This window comes from Arachis ipaensis, chromosome B9, assembly GCF_059453495.1.
Source record: "Arachis ipaensis isolate K30076 ecotype BB chromosome B9, ASM5945349v1, whole genome shotgun sequence".
In the NCBI taxonomy this organism is placed as follows: domain Eukaryota; kingdom Viridiplantae; phylum Streptophyta; class Magnoliopsida; order Fabales; family Fabaceae; genus Arachis; species Arachis ipaensis.
The window spans coordinates 15324506-15344634 of record NC_142444.1 but is presented as its reverse complement, the minus strand read 5'-3'; the positions used below and the strand labels follow the sequence as shown (position 1 = coordinate 15344634).

General features: G+C 34.7%; 3 protein-coding genes and 1 pseudogene across 9 annotated transcripts; 2 read left to right on the top strand and 2 right to left on the bottom strand.

Moving 5' to 3' along the window:
* The first annotated feature begins 1375 nt into the window (after positions 1 to 1375).
* On the top strand, positions 1376 to 4286 carry NHO1 (Actin-like ATPase superfamily protein). Its single transcript, XM_016321001.3, has 4 exons — positions 1376 to 1797; positions 2032 to 2253; positions 2686 to 3634; positions 3924 to 4286. The coding sequence occupies exons 1-4, from the start codon at positions 1664 to 1666 to the stop codon at positions 4173 to 4175; spliced, it is 1557 nt and encodes a 518-aa protein (XP_016176487.1). The 5' UTR covers positions 1376 to 1663; the 3' UTR covers positions 4176 to 4286.
* A 1485-nt stretch (positions 4287 to 5771) lies between these two features.
* Positions 5772 to 9489, bottom strand: LOC107615145 (pentatricopeptide repeat-containing protein At2g37320-like; annotated as a pseudogene).
* LOC107618962 (putative pentatricopeptide repeat-containing protein At1g53330) lies at positions 7396 to 15122 on the bottom strand. Of its 5 annotated transcripts, none has more exons than XM_088500044.1 (8): positions 14840 to 15122; positions 14534 to 14638; positions 13351 to 13425; positions 12959 to 13253; positions 10099 to 11823; positions 9088 to 9172; positions 8626 to 8962; positions 7396 to 7680 (listed from the first exon to the last, which is right to left on the bottom strand). In XM_088500044.1, exon 5 carries the CDS (start codon positions 11652 to 11654, stop codon positions 10260 to 10262), a length of 1395 nt encoding a protein of 464 aa, XP_088356170.1. In that variant the 5' UTR covers positions 11655 to 11823; positions 12959 to 13253; positions 13351 to 13425; positions 14534 to 14638; positions 14840 to 15122; the 3' UTR covers positions 7396 to 7680; positions 8626 to 8962; positions 9088 to 9172; positions 10099 to 10259. The 5 variants fall into 5 exon arrangements, with proteins under 5 accessions (XP_088356170.1, XP_016176644.2, XP_088356169.1 ...); XM_016321158.3 differs by lacking the exon at positions 7396 to 7680 and having other exon boundaries at positions 8355 to 8962; positions 10099 to 10168; positions 10258 to 11823; XM_088500043.1 differs by lacking the exons at positions 7396 to 7680; positions 13351 to 13425 and having other exon boundaries at positions 8355 to 8962.
* A 950-nt stretch (positions 15123 to 16072) lies between these two features.
* LOC107621514 (galacturonosyltransferase 8) lies at positions 16073 to 19900 on the top strand. Of its 3 annotated transcripts, none has more exons than XR_015899056.1 (4): positions 16073 to 16419; positions 17218 to 17458; positions 17960 to 19203; positions 19447 to 19900. XR_015899056.1 is itself a non-coding variant. In XM_088497797.1 (4 exons), exons 3-4 carry the CDS (start codon positions 18658 to 18660, stop codon positions 19720 to 19722), a joined length of 822 nt encoding a protein of 273 aa, XP_088353923.1. In that variant the 5' UTR covers positions 16115 to 16419; positions 17218 to 17458; positions 17960 to 18657; the 3' UTR covers positions 19723 to 19900. The 3 variants fall into 3 exon arrangements, 2 of the variants coding, with proteins under 2 accessions (XP_088353924.1, XP_088353923.1); XM_088497797.1 differs by having other exon boundaries at positions 16115 to 16419; XM_088497798.1 differs by lacking the exon at positions 17218 to 17458 and having other exon boundaries at positions 16091 to 16419.
* Positions 19901 to 20129: the final 229 nt, after the last annotated feature.

The window sequence follows — 20129 nt, the reverse complement described above, 5'->3', positions numbered from 1 at the left end:
TATGAACAAATAATTTAAAATTAAAAAATACAACTTAAGTAAATAATAATAATTTATAATTTAAAAAAAGTAATCTGTAAATAACTTAAAATTTAAAAAGTAACTATCTAAGCAAAACAATTTAAATTTTAAAAAATTTTAAAAAATAACCATATAAGTAAAACAACTTAAATTTTAAAAAATAATAACTTAAGAAAATAATAATTTATAATTTATAAATAAAAACAACAACCTAAGCAAATAACTTAAAATTTAAAAAATAACAACCTAAATAAATAACTTAAAATTTAAAAAATAACTACCCAAGCAAAATAACCTAAAATTTAAAAAATAACAACCTAATTTAAAATTAAAAAGTAACAACCTAATTTAAAATTAAAAAGTAACAACCTAAGCAAATAATAATTTATAATTTATAAATAAAATTCTAAAAATTTTTAACTTCCCATTTGTATATTTGTATTTGTATTTGTATTACTATAAAAATAAAGATAAAGATAAAGATTTAACTTAACAAATTGAATTAAAATTTTGATTTAGAAATCACGAGAAAATTTCTAACACGTTGAATTTAAATTTTTACGAAAATAACAAATATATTTAAACTGATGATAATGTGACTTAAGAAATTGAATAAAAATAAAAAAAGAATGTTACGAATATTATAAAAAAATTGAATAATCATTAGTTAATAATTAATATAAAAATAAAAGAAAGACATAATAATAAAATATCTTTTTTTAAATAGATCACACTTGTGAAATATATATTACAAGAAAGATTTATTAATAAAAATCAAATTTAATTTCGTTATATTGATAATATAGAATATTTTATATAATTTTTTAATTATATTTTTTTAGACAATTATTTATACGGTTAATAAAAAAATACATAATTAGATGTTTGTGTAAATTATTTTACACTAATAATGTATCAAAATTAAATTTATAAAAAAATATATAAATATAATTATACATTAAAAATTTAATTGGGATAATGAAATAATAATTAATTACACTTTTTAATTTATTTAACCGCATGTTTATGTTTATCTATTAATTTTAAATTTAAGTGTTACTAACATATTTTAAAAAAAATAGCTATTCTTCATCTCATGTTTAGCAACCGTATTTATTAGAGTCAAATCATGATTCATTTAACTCCAACTCTATCACACATCAACTTCTGATTTGTTCCTTGATTTTAGCTCTCTTAAGTCTTAACCACTCAATTCTTTCTGTCATCATCGACAAACCCTATTTATATAGAATTGAATTATTATTATTATTTTTAATTTAATGGCCCGTTACCATCCCTAAATATCTTATTAATCCACTAATCCAATAATAATGAAATAATATAATACATTTTTGTCATAAGATATGGATAATAATAATATAGTATAATACGATGGGAATGGAATAGCTTTTATTTGTTTTGACTTTAGTTAAGTGTAACAACCTAATCAATTTTGTTGAAAATAAGGAACATCATCGTCATCCCCGAGGAAATCCCATTTGATATTTAGTCAAACTATGATCATATTTTCTTATTTATATATAATCCATCATTCCCGCATCCATAAAGCGCTCTTTCTTTTTCCTCTTTCTGACGAATAACATCGATTATTTTCTTCGTTCAATCAAAGGAGAAAGGAAACATGTCAAAGGAGGATGTTTTTGTTGGCGCCATTGACCAAGGAACCAGTAGCAGCAGGTTCATAATCTATGACAAATCAGCTCGCCCAATTACATCTCACCAAGTTGAATTCACTCAATTCTATCCACAGGCTGGGTAAGTTTGATTCACGATTTATAGTTTTAAACATTTAGATTCTATTTTCTCATGAAAATTTAACAATTTTAGTATTTTTAAACAAAAAAAGAATTTTTTGGTCTGGGATTATGCTATTGCGTGCTGATACCACCACCCGACTTTGTTTTTATTCAAAGTTTATCTCTTTTTTGCGAAATTTGAATGAGTCTTTATTGATTTGGTGTTGATATGTGGTGGTTTGGTTTTGGGTAGTTGGGTGGAGCATGATCCAATGGAGATCTTGGAGAGTGTGAAGGTTTGTGTTGCTAAGGCTGTGGACAAGGCTACAGCTGATGGATTCAATGTGGATAAGGGTTTGAAGGCTATTGGCATCACCAATCAGAGGGAGACTACCCTTGTTTGGAGCAAATCCACTGGTGCCCCTCTTCACAATGCTATTGTTTGGATGGATGTTCGTACCACTTCGATTTGCAGGTCTATTACTGTCTCATCATTTGTTGGAATTCTTAAATTTGGTTTAAATTAGTGAATTACATAATCCAATTCAATTTGTTGGTTTTGGACGATTATGAACCTTGTAATGGTGATTGACACATGGAGTTATAAGTGAGGTCAGCTACATAGATCAGAAAGGAAGATATAATCACTTTAATGAGATGATGTTAGTTTATGAATTCAATTCACTTCCAAATTTTTTTTTTCAGGGGGTGAAAGTCATGACTTGTAAGATGTAATCAATCATAATATTCTTGAAAACAAATTAGATTGATGTGTTGGATATTTTTGTTTATGTTTTATGTTTGAAGTTGCTCACTCTTTGATTCCTTTTGGTATGTGAGGCATTATGTTTTTGTTAATTATCATTTTCAAGATTTTTATAGATTTCATTGGATCATTTGAGAACAGGAGATTAGAAAAGGAGTTATCTGGTGGGAAAGGTCATTTTGTGGACAGCTGTGGTTTGCCGATAAGCACATATTTCAGCGCCACGAAGCTGCTGTGGTTGATGGAAAATGTAGACGCCGTCAAGGAGGGTATAAAGAAAAAAGATGCCCTGTTTGGAACTGTAGACACTTGGTTAATATGGAATTTAACTGGAGGGAAGGACGGAGGATTTCATGTAACTGATGTATCAAATGCATCTCGGACGATGCTGATGAACCTGAAGACCCTTGATTGGGATCCTGCTACCTTAAAAACCCTTGGAATCCCTGGTGAAATTTTGCCTAAAATTGTTAGTAATGCCGAGGTCATAGGAAATGTTGCTACCGGGTGGCCGATCAAAGGGGTACAAATTTCAGGATGTTTAGGGGATCAGCACGCAGCAATGCTAGGACAAGTGTGCCGTAAAGGAGAAGCTAAAAGCACTTATGGCACAGGTGCTTTCATACTTCTAAATACCGGTGACAAAGTAATTAAGTCAAATCATGGTCTTCTAAGCACCATTGCTTACAAGCTTGGCTCCAAGGCTCAAACCAATTATGCACTGGAAGGATCGGTTGCTATTGCTGGAGCTGCAGTGCAGTGGCTTAGGGACAATCTTGGGATTATTTCTAGTGCTTCGGATATAGAGGCTATGGCATCACAGGTTGAAAACACGGGTGGCGTTTACTTTGTTCCTGCTTTCAATGGATTGTTTGCTCCGTGGTGGCGTGATGATGCTCGGGGGATTGTCATTGGAATAACAAGGTACACAACCAAGGCTCACATAGCTCGTGCTGTACTTGAGAGCATGTGTTTTCAGGTGAAAGATGTGGTGGACTCGATGCAAAAAGATTATGGAAACGATAAAAAAGATGGCGTGCTCAGAGTGGATGGTGGTGCAACTATTAACAACTTGCTGATGCAGACTCAGGTATGGACTAATTGCACTTTCTTCTACTTTTAAAAAGAAGCTTCTTAGTAATGCTCTATGGGAAGATGTTGCAAATTCAGTGGGAAAGTAGTTCAATCACATTTCACATAATAATCCCATAATACTATTTCATTTATATCATTTCTTTTATGCTAATTCCTACTATAACTAAATACTACTAATTGGCTATTTTAGGCTTTTTAGGTCCACACTTGTTACAAATTTCTTGTGAAGTTTTGTTACTTTTTCACATAACTGAAAAATTTTTGTTGACAATGTTGTTCACCAGGCAGATTTGTCTGCAATGCCGGTGATTAGGCCATCTGACATAGAGACGACCGCGCGTGGAGCAGCCTTTGCTGCTGGGTTAGCAGCTGGTATTTGGAAAGAGGATTTTATCTTCGATACGGCGGAACAGATGAAGAAAGCTACTACCTTCCGTCCGATAATGACCGAGGAAGTGAGGAAGAAGAAGGTGGAGTGCTGGAACAAAGCTGTTAATAGAAGTTTTGACTTGGCTGATCTTTCATTTGAATTATGATCTACATTGGAAAGAAAGTCTTCTTTCAATTTCAGTTGAACAAAGTTGTCCTGTTTTTCTTTACCCTTTCTTTTATAAATAATAGAAATCACCTGCTAAATTAGTTATTACTAATTTATATATATTTATTAATAATGAATTTATTTCACTAGCAATTACCTTAGGAATACTTGCTGTAAACTTTTCTGCATAATGCAGTTTAGAATATGAAAAGTTAGTATCCAAGGAAAAGCATGACTTTGATTGAACGTCACCGGTATGCAATAATAATATTCTAAAGATGAATCGCGATCATTTTTGTTAGTAACTTAGTATTAATAGAAGTGGTTAAAAGTAACTATTTCAGTAAATTCTATTATTTTATTTTAGCAAGGCCTTTAAGTAAACTTGGCCATATAGTAACAAGTAAGGATTAAGAATTTAAGATGGCTAAGACATTTTTCTTTTTCATTTATCAAGTGGACAGAAGCTGATGCAATCACCAATAGTCTTACTACAATTAAATCTGCCAACTACTGATACTATGTAGAATAAAATAAAAAACAATCCCGCTACGTTACCAAAAAAAAATTACACTTATTTATAATTGTATTTAATAGAAGTGTCTTTATAGATTTATTTTCGGGACGTGTCTCTTTATATATGTATTTAAAATATAATAATTAATTATTGTTGGCAATAAGTTGGCAGATAATATGTTGGTACCCTATAGTTTTCCAATAAAAAACTTGTTTGATGGATTTCGAGTAATCCTACACATTCAAGCATTTTATGAACCGAGTCTAACCAAGTTAAACAAGCCTTAGAATAGTGTTAGCGATAATTAATTTTTGTTATGCTAAACCAACTTGATTGGACTTGGTTAACAAAAAGACTTAGATGTGTAGCATTATTCTTATTGTAAATACATAATTTAATCTCAGATTATTGGCTTCCTTATTTAAGAAAAAAAAAATCCAGTAAACTAGTACATATTTTGAGTATTGCTCTTTCAAATAACCTTTCTTTTCTTCTTTATTGTCAAATTGATCTGTATAACCTTTCTCTATTTGCTATATCTAGAACACCAGTATCATCTTATGTTCATGGTTGATCCTGCAGCATTCAATAAACCTGCCACAAAAAAGTTGTTTAAACTTCAAAGCATTTGAGGATGCTTATAGGCATAAATCTTCTTCATCCACTGCACCAAATCCAACAGATAGCGGCGGTCTTTTAGCTTCAAAGCGCTGTTTAAACTCTCAAGGAACTGAACCAGACTTTACCAAACCTGCAGCTGCCCAAATTATCCAAGAGCAGCAGGTGGTTAGAATGAAAAACTTGGTTCAAATTATTGGTTTTAGCCACATTCATCCTCAATTCTTTAGAATTTAGAAAAGTTACTGGTTTTGCATACATAATCTCCTTTGAATGAAGGAAAAGTCTTATAAAACATCTTTGCATGAAAGGAAGATTTTCACCGTCCATTTTGCTTGTACTTCATCTAGAATGTCTTGTCATCAATGTATGTTTTACTGACAAAAAATGCATGGAATCTAGACTGCAAGTCAATGCCAGAAATGCGAACAGCCCTATAATGGAGATCCTCATTTAGCATTATGAAGACCAAACATTTTCCTCACCAGAGATCTGATCTGAGACTAAAGACCTAAACTACTCATATGCTCATTCAAATTACCCATGATCAAAAGAATGTCAGTCATTTTGTTGTTTGACTTATCTTGTGCTTCAAATCTATGAACTCTGCTTTTGATTTCAATCCAACTACAACCAGGATTCGATTTCAGACCTTTGTCTTTCAGTGACTTTCACACTTGTGCTACCTGATTCCGCCAACCTACACTAGCATATAGATTGGCCAGCTGTTGAAGTGTTGCAGGGCACCTTGGTTCAAGTAATAACCTACTCTTAGCCGCTTCGATGCCAATCCAAACATCTCCATGAAGCATAGATGATGAAAGCAGTGAACCCCATATCACAGCATTGGGACAAATAGGCATGTTTCGGATGAAATCACAAGCCTCCAGCAGCAAGCCAGCCTGACCAAGAAGATCCACAATGCAAGAGTAGTGATCCATTTCTGGCTCCATGCCATGCTCAATCATGGAATTTAAGTAATCTTGACCCTCCTTAACAAGGCCAGCATGCCAACACGAGGACAATATGCCAAGGTAAGTAACTTCATCCGGATTAACCCCTTGATTCATCATCTCTTAAAGAGAAATTGCCTCTTGTGCAAGCCCATGCTGTGCATACGCTGCGATCAAAGAGTTCCAAGTGACAAAATCCCTTTGCTAAATACTTTCAAATATGAACAAGGCATCGTCAAGTGCCCCACACTTGGAATACATGGCAATGAGAGCATTTTCAATGTGGCAGTAATAATGAAAACCCATGTGAATTATTTGACAATGAGCACCCTTTCCTTATTCAGTGTAGTTCTGTTTGAAATAAGGTGTACCATTAGTTCATTTGGATGTAATTTGATTTTAAATGTAGTCTTCTTATATTTTGCTTTTTTTAGATTTTAGGACTATGTAATTTTAAGGATGAGGGTATTTATCAGAAGATAACCTCTAAAAAAAAAGATGATGAAATTGAACCACCATATATTAATATTATCGGCCAACATATCCAGTATAAATCTTTCTATTGAGAAACTGTGTTGACCATATGTGCATATTCCCTTTTTTGTTCAAAATAATTTAAAAAAAAAAATAGAAAAATGAAAAGGTCAACATTTCTATGTATTATATATATATAATATTTTAAATGAATTATATTTTTTTATAAATATTTTAATAAAATTTATATTATATAATAACATTTTAACAAAGTAATTAGTTAATAAAATTTTAATATAACAATCTAATTATTTTTCTGGTAATATAAAACAAAATTTAATTATTTTATATTTGTGTTGCAATTTAAAATATTATTTTTATATTTTTTAATATTATAAAAATTTTATTACATGATAATTGATCTTATAAATAAAAAAGATTTATATTTCTTATATTTATATATTTTATATTTATTATTTAAACATAAAATATTATATTTGTCATTTAAAGTATTGTATATATGCTCCTAACATGATGCATATCATCAATGTACATAAACCAAGTGGCCAAGAAAAAATCACCAAGTAGATTAATGAATCTGTCCCGTAACAAAATGAGAAAACTAATTTAAGCCTTTTAACATGTGGGATGACTTATATGGTATTTCATCTTCCACAACTAATTCGGCCTGAACGAATTGCACAATATGAAGTTAAGATAATTTCCACCAACTCACATTTGTTTACAATCTACCCCAAGTCTACTTGTCAGATCACCAACTGTTTCAAAGTAAAAAAATGATATATCCTAGAATAAGGGCATTGTAGAATGAGTTAATCCATACACCAAGAGAAAACATAAATAAATGAGGGCAACAAACTTGGTGTTATTAAATACTGCAGAACAAGGGAATAGTATAACGTTTCTTTCATTCTCTTAACCTGCAAATATTTGTAAACACAAATCATTGTTTCAACATACGTGCACACACACACACCCAAATCACCATTCATATAACATATGCAGAACAGAACAGATCTAAAAGTAAAGGCTTATCAAATTGCTTAATGATCGCTGCTCAAGTACAATAGTCTTAACTCTTAATTTGATAACTATTTATTTCATTTTGATCTAGCCTATTTGCATTTTTAATATGAAACATTGAAGTTTCAAAACGCGAGTCTTATTTATTTACACAGGATAGAGAAACTAATCAAAATCGTGTTTGCAATGCCAAAACAGCAACCTCCTACCCATTGAAGTACAGGAAAACTACTTGTTAGGAACCACCATATTCCAAATATAAGACAAAAAGTTTCAAGTGAACCAAAACTAAAAATAATAAATAAAGGAGGGTGGAAAAGTAACTGATCTTTGGCATCAAAAATAAATTTTGGATGTAAACTAAACATGCTCTAACTAAATCTTAATCAAAAGTTCTCTAACAAAGTTTTAACTCCTAATTACAATAATATCTTCAATACTTACAACTATCATCAGAATCTTAACAATGCATTACTATATTCTACTCCATAAGAGACACTAAAAGGCAGTGGAGAATGATTCATTGACCATAGAAGATTTTGACCTGCATATTCTCGAGATCACACACACATACACACACCAGAAATTGACTTCTTGCCCATTAATTTGAACAAAAAGAATTAACATTAAAGTAGCATAAATTAGCGCAAACTCAATGAACATTAAAGCAGCACAAATTGACGTCTTGTCGATCAATTTGAACAAAAAGAATTAACATGTTGTATTGCAGAAGCCAGTATGCAACATACATGGTGGCACAAATATACTCTTCATCAGGTTAAATGCAAGCCCAACATATAGAATCTTAAATAAATTGAAGGAAAAAGATTATTCTCCTTCACCTTATCAAGATTAGTAGATTCTCCAACACCATTAATTCCAAAAAATTCAGCAACATATAGTTTCCTTTGCTCCTTGGCAGCATGCACATCCCTCAATATGTCAATAGAGCACCTAAGGGTTAAAATACGCACAAGGGCTTCTTCCATTGTTGCCTGTATTGATTTTTGAACCACAGCATCAGCACATGCCTTATAATAATTTAAAGGAAGAGCCAGAATTAAGGGAGCCATTGGATCGTATAAGCACTGTTGAAGATATCCTTGTTAATGAAGCTAGCTTCTTGCCTTCAAGACTTGCTGCTACTGATTCACATAGTTTCTCAGCTATTTCCTCAGCCTAAATTGATGGAAGTGTGAAAAAAATTAGCTAGTTTCATAGAGAAAAATGTAGCTAAGTAGCTTAATATAAACCACTTATTAGATATGCAAGAGGAAACAAAAACAAGGTCCATAGATACATACCATATTCAGGGTCATCAGCCTATCCTTCAGAGCTTTCAAAGCTGGTTCCAAGTCTGACTTCTCCAAATTTGCTTTCCTAGCAATACTGAGCACAAAGAAGGGCAGGAATATATAATTAGTCACTCTCAATTACATCAAATGATACCAACAAAAATTTATTCAACTTATACTAAAAAAAAGTGAACCCAAAATGAAAAACATCATGCTCACAACTTTTTTTTTTTTTGTTGGTCAAGTGAATTGGGCAGCCCCCAATCCTAGGCATTACACCCATGTTTCACACACACACACAACACACTCATACACACTACCATGGGTATCATGGGTTCTTAAACCAACAACCAGCCTCAGCTGGGATTAGAACCCGGATGCAGCACTGTATGAGGCAGATAGGAATGCCATCTGTGCTGGGCCTCTGCTGCTATGCTCACAACTTTAAACACACAATCAAGTAACCTTCCTGCCCGAAGTGATACTAGGCCCATTTAACAATAAAATTGACTCCGAAAACCAGAATAGTGAATTAAACTATTCAAGTCTAATTCTTGTAGCAACATATAAAGAAACACCTTTAACCGCAACCATAATTCAGAGCTGCTAGTCAAAGTTTGTGCACCATCGTAAATAGACCCCAAAGAGTTAAAACTTAGACTCCAAAGCCAATTAAGACTCAAGGCATAACAATGAAAAAGGTCAAACAAGATTGAATATGAGAATAATCAACATTTAATTTTTAAGAAAAAAGAGGCAAGGATGCAATGTTGGATATGACTGATGAGAGAAGGTTATGCGAATGATATACATAATAACAGAAACACAGAATCTGTATGCAACACTTGTAAACTGAAGCCTCAATAAGGGAAAAAGATAGTACAGTAGTACACTTGGCTAAATGCAGCATGACCTGCTGGAACTGCTATAAATAACTAATTTATATATTATAACAATCTAACATTTCATGTTGGCTAGCTATGTACATTAATTATATTATCTTTTATAGGATGAACATACCCAGTGGCAAATCAACCAAAGGCATTATTGTTTCCCAGGTTCTGATAACTTGGTGCAAATTGTAAAATAACTGCACAGTGGGGTAAACGACAATTATTTGCTCCTGAATATAGTTCCACAGCATAGATATGAATGATCTTCAGTTAGCAATTTATTTACATTCATGTTTGATATTGCACGATCAATGTATCCAAAAGCTCAAAGTCAAAGTTTTCTTGCAGCTCCTTTGGTTTGAAAACCATGGAAACCACAATTTTCCATATGTCCTCATTCAAAATATCTTCCTTTCTACTCAGACTACTCAAAACTGTCAACAGCAACTCAAAATTCCCTTCGCTGCACATCCCATCTATAAATCTGTTCAAACTCCTAGAAAGAGGAGCATAGCCTTTGAACAACATCTCGTCCAAAATCAATGCAGCTTCACTCAAATGCATCCATCCACATAGACCATCAAAAAGGGTGCGATACGTCACAACATCCGGAGTGCATCCTTGCCTTGGCATATCTTGAAACAAATCATTTGCGTCATTACATTTCCCTGTCTTACACAGCCAACCAATAATCACATTGTAGATCAAAACATCAGGCTTCACACCACCACCTTCCATCCCATCCAAAATCCTAAACACTTCTTCAAAATTCTTCTCCCTACAAAACTCTGCAATCATCACATTGTAAGTCACCAAGTCAGGTTTGCAGCCATTCTTGTTCATCTCATCCAAAATCTGCCACCCCTCATCCTTCCTCCCAGCCTTGAAAAGCGCGTCCATCAGAGTGTTATAAACAGCAGCATCCAACTTCACATTGTTTCTCACCATCTCATCCTTGATCCTAAAGGCTCTATCCATCTCCCCAACCACACAACCACCTTTGATCAGCGTGGTGTACAAATTAACATTAGGCTTCAACTTATGATCCTTTATCATAATCTCCTTCAACTTCAGCGCCTCTTGCAGCCGCATGCTTTTGCAAAGACCATTAATCAAAGTCCCGAAAGTAACCTCGCTGGGCGGAACACCACGGCCACGCATTTCATCAAACACCTTCCATGCACAATCAATGTTGCCTCTCAAGCACCATGCATTGATCAGAATGTTGAACGTGCAAGTATCTGGCTGCGTGAATTCCATTACTCGTGACGCGAATTCTGAGAAATTCTGGAAATCGCGGGAGGCGAGGAGGGCGTTGAGGAGGGAGTTGAAGGACTTGACAGTTGGCGTGCAGCGGAAGGAACCGAGGGAGAGGAAGGTGCGGATGGCGGAGGAGGGGAGGCGGTTGCGGCCATAGAGGGTGATGACTTGGCAGAGGAGGGGTTCAGGGACGCAGAAGGTGGTGTGGTGGCAGAGGCGGTGGAGGATTTGTTCCATCTCCAGGAACATCTTGGCACGGCCTAGCTTGGTGATGAGGAGGTCGTAGGCGAGGAGAGAGTGGCGGAAGGGTTTGTGTTGGGTTGGGTTTGGGTGGAGGAAGAGTTTGAGGGCTTTGGAGGGGTCTTTTTCAGAACGGAGGAGTGAAGAGAGTCTGAAGGGTGATATGGGCTTCGGTGTGGCCATTTGCTTTTTTGTGCTTTACTTGCTACAACTTATTATTCATCTCTGGTCACTCACCGGTGAAGGAGCAAATGAGGAGTGTCGAGTCGAGTGTTTATCCCAAGGTTGTGAGAACAGAACCGCTCAATGAACCAGTCATCTAACTGGCTCAATGGTCTGACCGTAGTCGAACCTGTTTAATTAAATATAAAGTAAATTTATTAAAATACAGTATAAATTTTTAAATATTTAAAGAGGAATGTTAGGAAACTATCAAAATTTATTATTTTTTTGTAAGATTCTGAAAACCGAACCTACCATTGAACTGCTCCAGCTACTGATTTACTAATTCATTAGTTTAACCGATTTAACCGTGGTTCAACCGGAATAACCGTTTTATTATAAAATAATAATTAAAACATAAATAAACACACTAAAACATAACTATAGTCTAATATAAACTTTAAAATGTCATTCAAACTATGCAAGTATTTAACTTAATTCATGCATTTACCAGAATCATAACACTGTCACAACTAACAAAAATACAAATCAATTGATAAACATTCATCCCTAATAATCAATTTTTTCCAGTACTACTATTTTCTTTTACATACTTATGATACCCATTTATCCATCAGGACCTAGAAATTAAAAAAGAAAATAGAAATACTAAAGTCAAATAATTCATTGCATTCAATGAGAGGTTTTTCTAATTTCTTTTAGGCATTTGATCAAACACAATGTGCATGAGTGCTACAATGGCAGAATCTTGTTTTAAGCTAGACAGAACTTTAACTACTACAAACAATATCTTATAAATGAGCTACAAAACCCTAACTACTCCCATGCTAACCTTTAGATAGAAACAATTTCAGAGGTGGAAAGGCTCGAAGTTAAATAATCAAAATTTGACGAGAAAATCGAAACTCACCAAGTTACCAGTCTTAGACTTTTAGTTATATAAACGGGAAAGTAGAAAATAACGAATTAACTTTTCGGAAAATTTCAGTTGAACTTTCATCATTTTCAGTGTTGAAATAAAGAGCATACATTCAAATTTTGCGGGTAAAAAAAATTGATAAGACAGCATCAGCAATAAGAGTTTCCACAGCATCAGTAACAACAATGGCAGTTTCAAAAACAGCAGCAGAAAAACTAGCAGTACTAGGTAAGAAACAGAAGAAAAACAACAACGTAATAAACGGTTTAAAATGTAAGACACACAACAAAAACAACAGATGTTAAATTAAACTTTAAATAGCAGCAAGAGAAACAACGTAATAAGGATGAAACCAGTACCAGCAAGAACAATGAATAGAAATCACCTTTCACAGCTGAGGGAGATGGTGCACAAACTCGAACAGATGACGGAGAGGGAGCACAGATGAGGAACTCGAAGTGGAAGACGAGGGCTGGAGCGCGGCGGAACAGAGGATGAACATTGATGGAAGCGCGATGGAACAGAGGCTGAAGTGCGCAAGCGCAGCGAGAAGAGGCGGAACAGACGCGTTGATGCGACGCTGGAGCAGTGCGGAGGGCGGCGGAGAAGACGCGACAGCGCCGGTGGCTGGACAGCTTGAAGAAGAGCAAGGGAGAAGGAGGCTTAGGGCTGCCTCTTTTCTGCGTTTGAATATCGAATACGAGAGTAGTGTGAGCTGAGGCAAAATTTAGGGGTTTTGGGGCAAAACGACATGGTATTGGGCAATTTGTCAAAAACCTGACGGATCCCGGTTTGGTTTCATCGGTTTTTGGCCGGTTTAACGATTCGCAACAGTTTTTAAAGGAGACGGTTCTGCATATAAACCAAGCCGCTAAAGTTATTGGTTTGAGCCGATTTTTAAAACATTGAACTTTTGTCATCAATTAATCATTATTCATTAATATTTAAAAATGTGGGCTAAAATATTTTGTTAGATTACTAAAATAAAAGAATGGAATTAATAGCTAAAAATAATGACAAAAAATAATAAATTCCAATTTGCATGAAATTGTTCTTGTGAGTTGATTGCTGATGTGGTATTTTCTCAACTTTTTAATTTTTCTTTAAAATGTGAGTTGAATTATTTCGTCATTGATGTCCGAGATAATGATCGTGTATGTTTACAGAGGAGTGTATAGTTCAATGATAGTGTTTGGAAGTTGATCCGTTATAGATAGATGGCGGGATTTGTGCTCTATTATATGATTATTTTAGAACTCGGGTGTGGCGTGATAAGGTTTGAATCCCTGTTCTCAATAAGAGAAATGTCCTTCACAATCACCAAGATGTCATGTTTTATGCAAGGTTCGGAAAACTAGATCGATCATTAAACCGCTCTAGTTACTGGTTCATTGATTTATTGATCCAATCAATTTTAACCGGTCATTCAATTGAAAAAATCGTTTAATAAAATAATAAATAAATTATAAATAAACATCATAAAATATAATTATAGTCTAATATAAAGCTTAAATATCTTTCAAATTTAAAACATTACATAAAATGTCAACCAAATCCATATGATTTTATCAAAATACAGTCTCAAACATTAAATAGTGAAAAGAGCAATGGTGCAAAGTATAACTAGAAATAATCATTAATCACTTTTAAATTAATTCAAAACAGTAGCATAACAAATAATCACCCCTAAATTAATTCAAAACAGCAGCATAACAAAATCACAAATCACAAATCACTTATCACAAATTCAAAATTCAAAACACTTAGTGCCATAAGTCCAAAACAAAACAACAGCACAAGTACATAACAAGTTAACAACAGCAGCTTAACAAGTCACTAATCAGTAATCACAAATTCCAAACTCAAATCTGCAGCATTACAAAAGAACCAAGAAATCACAAATCACAAATTCAACCTCAAGTCCCTGAAACAGAGTAACACAAACTCACTTTCTACTAACCTCAAATCAGTAAATCAGTAATCACAAATTCCAAACTCAAATCAGCAGCATTACAAAAGACTCCAGAAATCACAAATCACAAATTCAACCTCAACTCCCTGAAACCTGAAACAGAGTAACACAGACTCAACTTTCCACTAACCTCAAATCAATAAATTAGTAATCACAAATTCCAAACTCAAATCAGCAGCATTATAAAAAGACCCAAAAAATCACAAATCACAAATTCAAGCTCAAATCCCTGAAACAGAGTAATAGACTCAACTTTTCACTAACCTCAAATCAGTAAATCACAGTTTCACTAACCTTCCACTGGCAGTAGGAAGACGATAGCGGGATGACGAAGACACGACGGCGACACCACGACGCACCAGCTGGAGGCCTCGAGCACCGATTTCACCTGGGAATGGAAGACGTGCCGAGCTAGAAAGGGGAGACGCCGCGGAGAAGGAGAAGGAGAAGGAAGAGGCCGCGGAGACGCTGACACAGACAAATGGCGGCGGCGGTTCCATCCAGGAAGCTGGATTTTTGGGTTGGGAATGAGCTAGGGCTTGCTTTGCTGTGTGTTTTGTCCAGGAAGCTGGAATGAGCCGGGTTTAGTAAGGTGAGGGACTGAGGGGGTAACTCGCGTGGGGTGGGTGGTTTTTTTTTTGTTTCCTTAACAAGTCAAAACGACAGCATTTCATATGAACCGGTCGGTTCCTGATTCAATCCAACCGGCCGGTTCAACAATTTTCTAGCGATTTTGTCATTAGCGGTTTTAGCAGGAGGACTAAACCGTTTTCTACGCCGGTTCTCGATTGAACCCGTTTGACCGACCGATCCAGTCCGATTTTCAGAACATTAATTTTATGTTAATATACATGCAAATTATAATACATATAAATATGTTTCATCAAATAGTTTACTTCTATTTAATAGATTTTAATTTTAGTTATAAACACATTCATTCTTAAATTAATTATATTTTTATTTAATAATAATTATAAACTCACTTATTTTTTTTCATAATTATATAATATCTATTAATATTATTTTTTAACAAATATTTGTAGTATATAATAGTATAATAGATATAAACTAATTAATAAATTATTAAATTTAAAAATAATAGTTATTTTAATATAAAAATAAAATAAAAATATTTACGATAGAATAAAATTAATAAAATACTTATTGTTCATGTTTCATATTATTTTAGAATAATTAAATATTTTAAAATATCAGTAAAAATAATTTTAAATTTAAATTTTTATTTTTTTATTTTTTATTTATATAAGATTAAATTAATCGGTTCAACCAGTAATCTACTAATTGAATCAATAATCCAATGTTAGATTAGGTATTGAATCAATAATCCAATGTTAGATTAGGTTAGAAAACGCCAGGATTCAAGCTGTGTAATTTTTTCTTTTGTGCTGAGACCCGTTAATTCATAAAAAAAAAAAAAATGACAGTTGTTATTTAAAAAAAAATCCACACAATAGGTAATTTTTGGTTAAAAATTAAAAAAGCCCAACAATTATATTTTTTTGGACCAGAGCGTAGTTTACTCCCACAGTCTCACTGCCCCAAATCTCTACTGCTCTTCTCCCACTCGCACACACGTTTCCGGGCTTCCGGCCTCTATCTCTCAAACACCCCAACGGCGGTCACTTCTATCTCCGGCGTCAGTCCCCTCTCTTTGCTGCTGTTATTTGTTCTCTCTCACCGTCGCTGCCACCTCTGAACTCGTCGCCGATCTGCTCTCTTCTGCTCTTCTGTGCCTCTCTCCGCCATTGCTCCGTTTTTGCTTCAAATCTGCTCTCGCCGCCGCTGCTCTGCTCTCTGCTCTCTGCTCTCTGCTCCCCCAGTCCCGTTGCTGCCTCTGAACTCTCCCGCCTTCGGTCAGTTCTCTCCACTGATCTGCTCTCGTCTAGTTTCTGTGCCTCTCTCAAGATCTTGTTTTCTAATTAATTGATTATTGATGACTTGATGTGTTAAAATATATGAATTCAATTTTTTAAATTTCTTTGTTCATCGATCTATTTTATTAGATTAGCTTTGATATTGCCTCTTTATGAGATGTAAATTCAATGTGTGATTAAATTCAGTAGGGGCTCTTTAATCTCTGGGCTCTGTTATGCTCAAATGGAGCATTAATTTGCTTGTGTGTTAAACCTTATTACTTTATGAAAGAATGAAGTAATTAATATTCTGGAGCCTTAATCTGCTTCTGTTTGCCTGTCATTTGAGTATAGTTAAAGACAAACGGAAGGCAGAAGGCCTTAATTTTTTGTTGCTTTCACATAAATTAGACAATCCTTTATGTTGTTTTGTATGAATTTGCCAGTGGCTGAGGTATGTAGTAATTATTTTCCTTGATGCCTTTGTAATTTGAGATATTTTTTATGCATGATGATTATATTAAGATGATGTTCTTGTCCGTTTTTGGGGCTTCAAGAGCTATACATTTTTGTTAATTAATTACTCTGCGTACTATAACTTATACTAAATACAGAAAATCTTTGATTATGTTGCATATTTTTGTCCAATTTAACATTGCATTCGATCTTTTCGTAGAAATACTTGTGTGAAAGTAATTTAAACATATATGTTAATGAAAAATTTATATTTTCCTAATCAAAGCTGCTATTCTCGGGCTTCAGAGCTATCAAAATCAAAGATTGCATTTTTCTTTGCAGAAGCCGGTCCATTCTTAACTGCAGCAGGGAGCATCCTTAGAGTCTTAGCCTCTGCTATTTCCCTTGCAAGCGTTGATGCTGATTCCAAACAATGGCAAACTCACAAACCAAAGGGAACCGGAGCTTCAGTTTCTCTTTTAGAGTCTTAGCCTCTGCTATTTCCATTGCTCTCTGCATTTTTTTCACTTTCTCATTTCTCTTCACCACTCACCACTACCACCAACGCCACAACAACAACATCGTGAGCTTCATTTATTTTAACACCCAAACTTTACTTTCTCTCCTTTTTAGTCTTTATTTTCCTGGTAATTTTCCCGAGAAACAAATGGATTTTTCCCCCCAAGTGACCAGGGTACTTCTTTAGTGTGATTATGTTTCTTTTGGTTCACGTAATTCAACCGAAAGTTTATCAGAGTTCAAGTGGGAGGAACAATTTGTTTCTATTTGTACTCCGTATCAATTGGTTTGCTAATTTCTGTAGAAACAAAAAGAAACTTTGAGTGAAGATGTTACTAAAAGGGGGTGTTTTTTTTATTTTATTTTCATCTTTCTTTTAACTTTTGGGAGGTGAAAGTGACTTGAGAAGTATAGAACCAGATTCATTTGTTGTTTGGATATTTTCCATGAAACAGATCGAATGCCACTAGAAAGTTTTTTTTTTTTTCAAAATCTTTTGGTTTCTAAGTTGTCTATTAATGAAAAGAGATCTTTTGATTAATCTAGTGTTTGGATTCTGAACTAGGGTTCTGATGGTGTTGCACGTGGATTTGGATCTGTATCGAGATCCATTCTGGCCTTGAAAACAGATCCATTGAAGCCTCGGTTGGACCACATCAAGAAGCAAGCCGAGGATCACCGCATACTTGCATTGATGTATGCATCCTATGCAAAGAAATTCAAGCTTGAGAGCTCCAAGGTTGTTAGAGTTTTTGCCGAACTCTCAAGGGACTTCTTGTATCTAATGAACAAACCTCAGTACACTGCCCTCTTCGGCTCTGATGGGGTAATCGATGAAGCAGTGCTTCGCCAATTGGAAAAGGAAGTAAAGGAGCGGATTAAGACAGCTCGCCAAGTAATTGGTGAAGCCAAAGAATCATTTGATAATCAGCTAAAGATTCAGAAGTTGAAGGACACAATTTTCGCTGTAAATGAGCAGTTGACCAAGGCAAAGAAGCAAGGAGCTTTCTCCAGCTTGATTGCAGCTAAGTCAATCCCGAAGAGCTTGCACTGTATCTCAATGAGGTTGATGGAGGAGAGGATTGCACATCCAGGAAGTATTTGGATGAGGGGAAGCCTACTGCTCCAGAACTCGAAGATCCTAAACTTTATCACTATGCCATATTCTCGGACAACGTCGTTGCAGCATCTGTTGTGGTCAATTCAGCCACAAAGAATGCAAAGGAACCGTGGAAACATGTGTTTCATGTTGTGACTGATAAGATGAATCTTGGAGCGATGCAAGTGATGTTTAAGTTGAAGGATTATAATGGGGCACATATTGAGGTTAAGGCAGTTGAAGACTACACGTTCCTGAATTCATCGTACTTGCCAGTGCTTCGACAGCTGGAATCTGCTAACCTGCAGAAATTTTACTTTGAAAACAAGCTTGAGAACGCCACAAAGGACACTACAAATATGAAGTTCAGGAATCCAAAGTATTTGTCGATACTAAACCACCTGAGATTTTACTTGCCTGAGATGTATCCAAAGCTCCACAGGATTCTGTTTTTGGATGATGACATAGTGGTTCAGAAGGACCTTACTGGGTTATGGAAGATTGATATGGATGGCAAGGTGAATGGAGCTGTAGAAACATGTTTCGGATCATTCCATAGATATGCACAGTACATGAATTTCTCACACCCCTTGATTAAAGCAAAATTAAACCCTAAGGCTTGCGCATGGGCGTATGGAATGAATTTCTTTGATTTGGATGCTTGGAGAAGGGAAAAGTGCACGGAAGAGTACCATTATTGGCAGAATCTGGTAAGACTATGAGAGATTTATTAATTTGATTATGCCATAACGGTGTTAATAAATTGCATTCTTAAATCTCAAATGTAACTCACTATATGATCCCATGTGTAGATTGCTATTTAATGTGCCAGAGGCTGCATCTTCAGAAGCTAGGATATATTAATATTTTGTTTGCAATCTTTCTGCATTAGAATCATGCCTCACAACTATTGTTTACCATATTTAAGTTGGTTTATGCTGATGCTGTTGCAGAATGAGAACAGGACATTATGGAAACTAGGGACATTACCTCCAGGTCTTATCACATTCTACTCAACCACAAAGCCACTAGAGAAATCATGGCATGTTCTTGGGCTTGGTTATAACCCAAGCATCAGCATGGAAGAGATCAACAATGCGGCAGTGGTCCACTTCAATGCTAACATGAAACCATGGCTTGGCATTGCTATGAATCAGTTTAAGCCACTTTGGACAAAGTTTGTTGACTATGAGTTAGAGTTTGTTCAATCCTGCAATTTTGGTCTCTAAAATTTGTTATGATGGCTCCTTCCACAAAATTCTTAATCTGCTAATTATTTATTATGAATTATAAATGATTATTGTATCTTGCAGTTGGCCATGAAATGGTTTTCTTTAAGTGGGAAACATGACACTGGTCTCCTTGTAGTCATCAATCTTTGGTATAATGTGAAAAATGTTATATCCATGTATTAGTGGAGTTGAGTAAATCATCTTCAATCCTCTAAGGATGGCTTTGGGATTTTTCTTTGTAAAAGTTTTCCCCCCTAAAAATATATAAATTGGTAAACCAATTTTTGCTCTTGGGGCATTAAAAGCCATGATCTTGAGATCTCTTGTGAAAAGCGTTCGAGTTGATTTATTTATTAGTGTTAAGCTACAGATATTTTATATTTTTATAGTAAAATATAATAGTA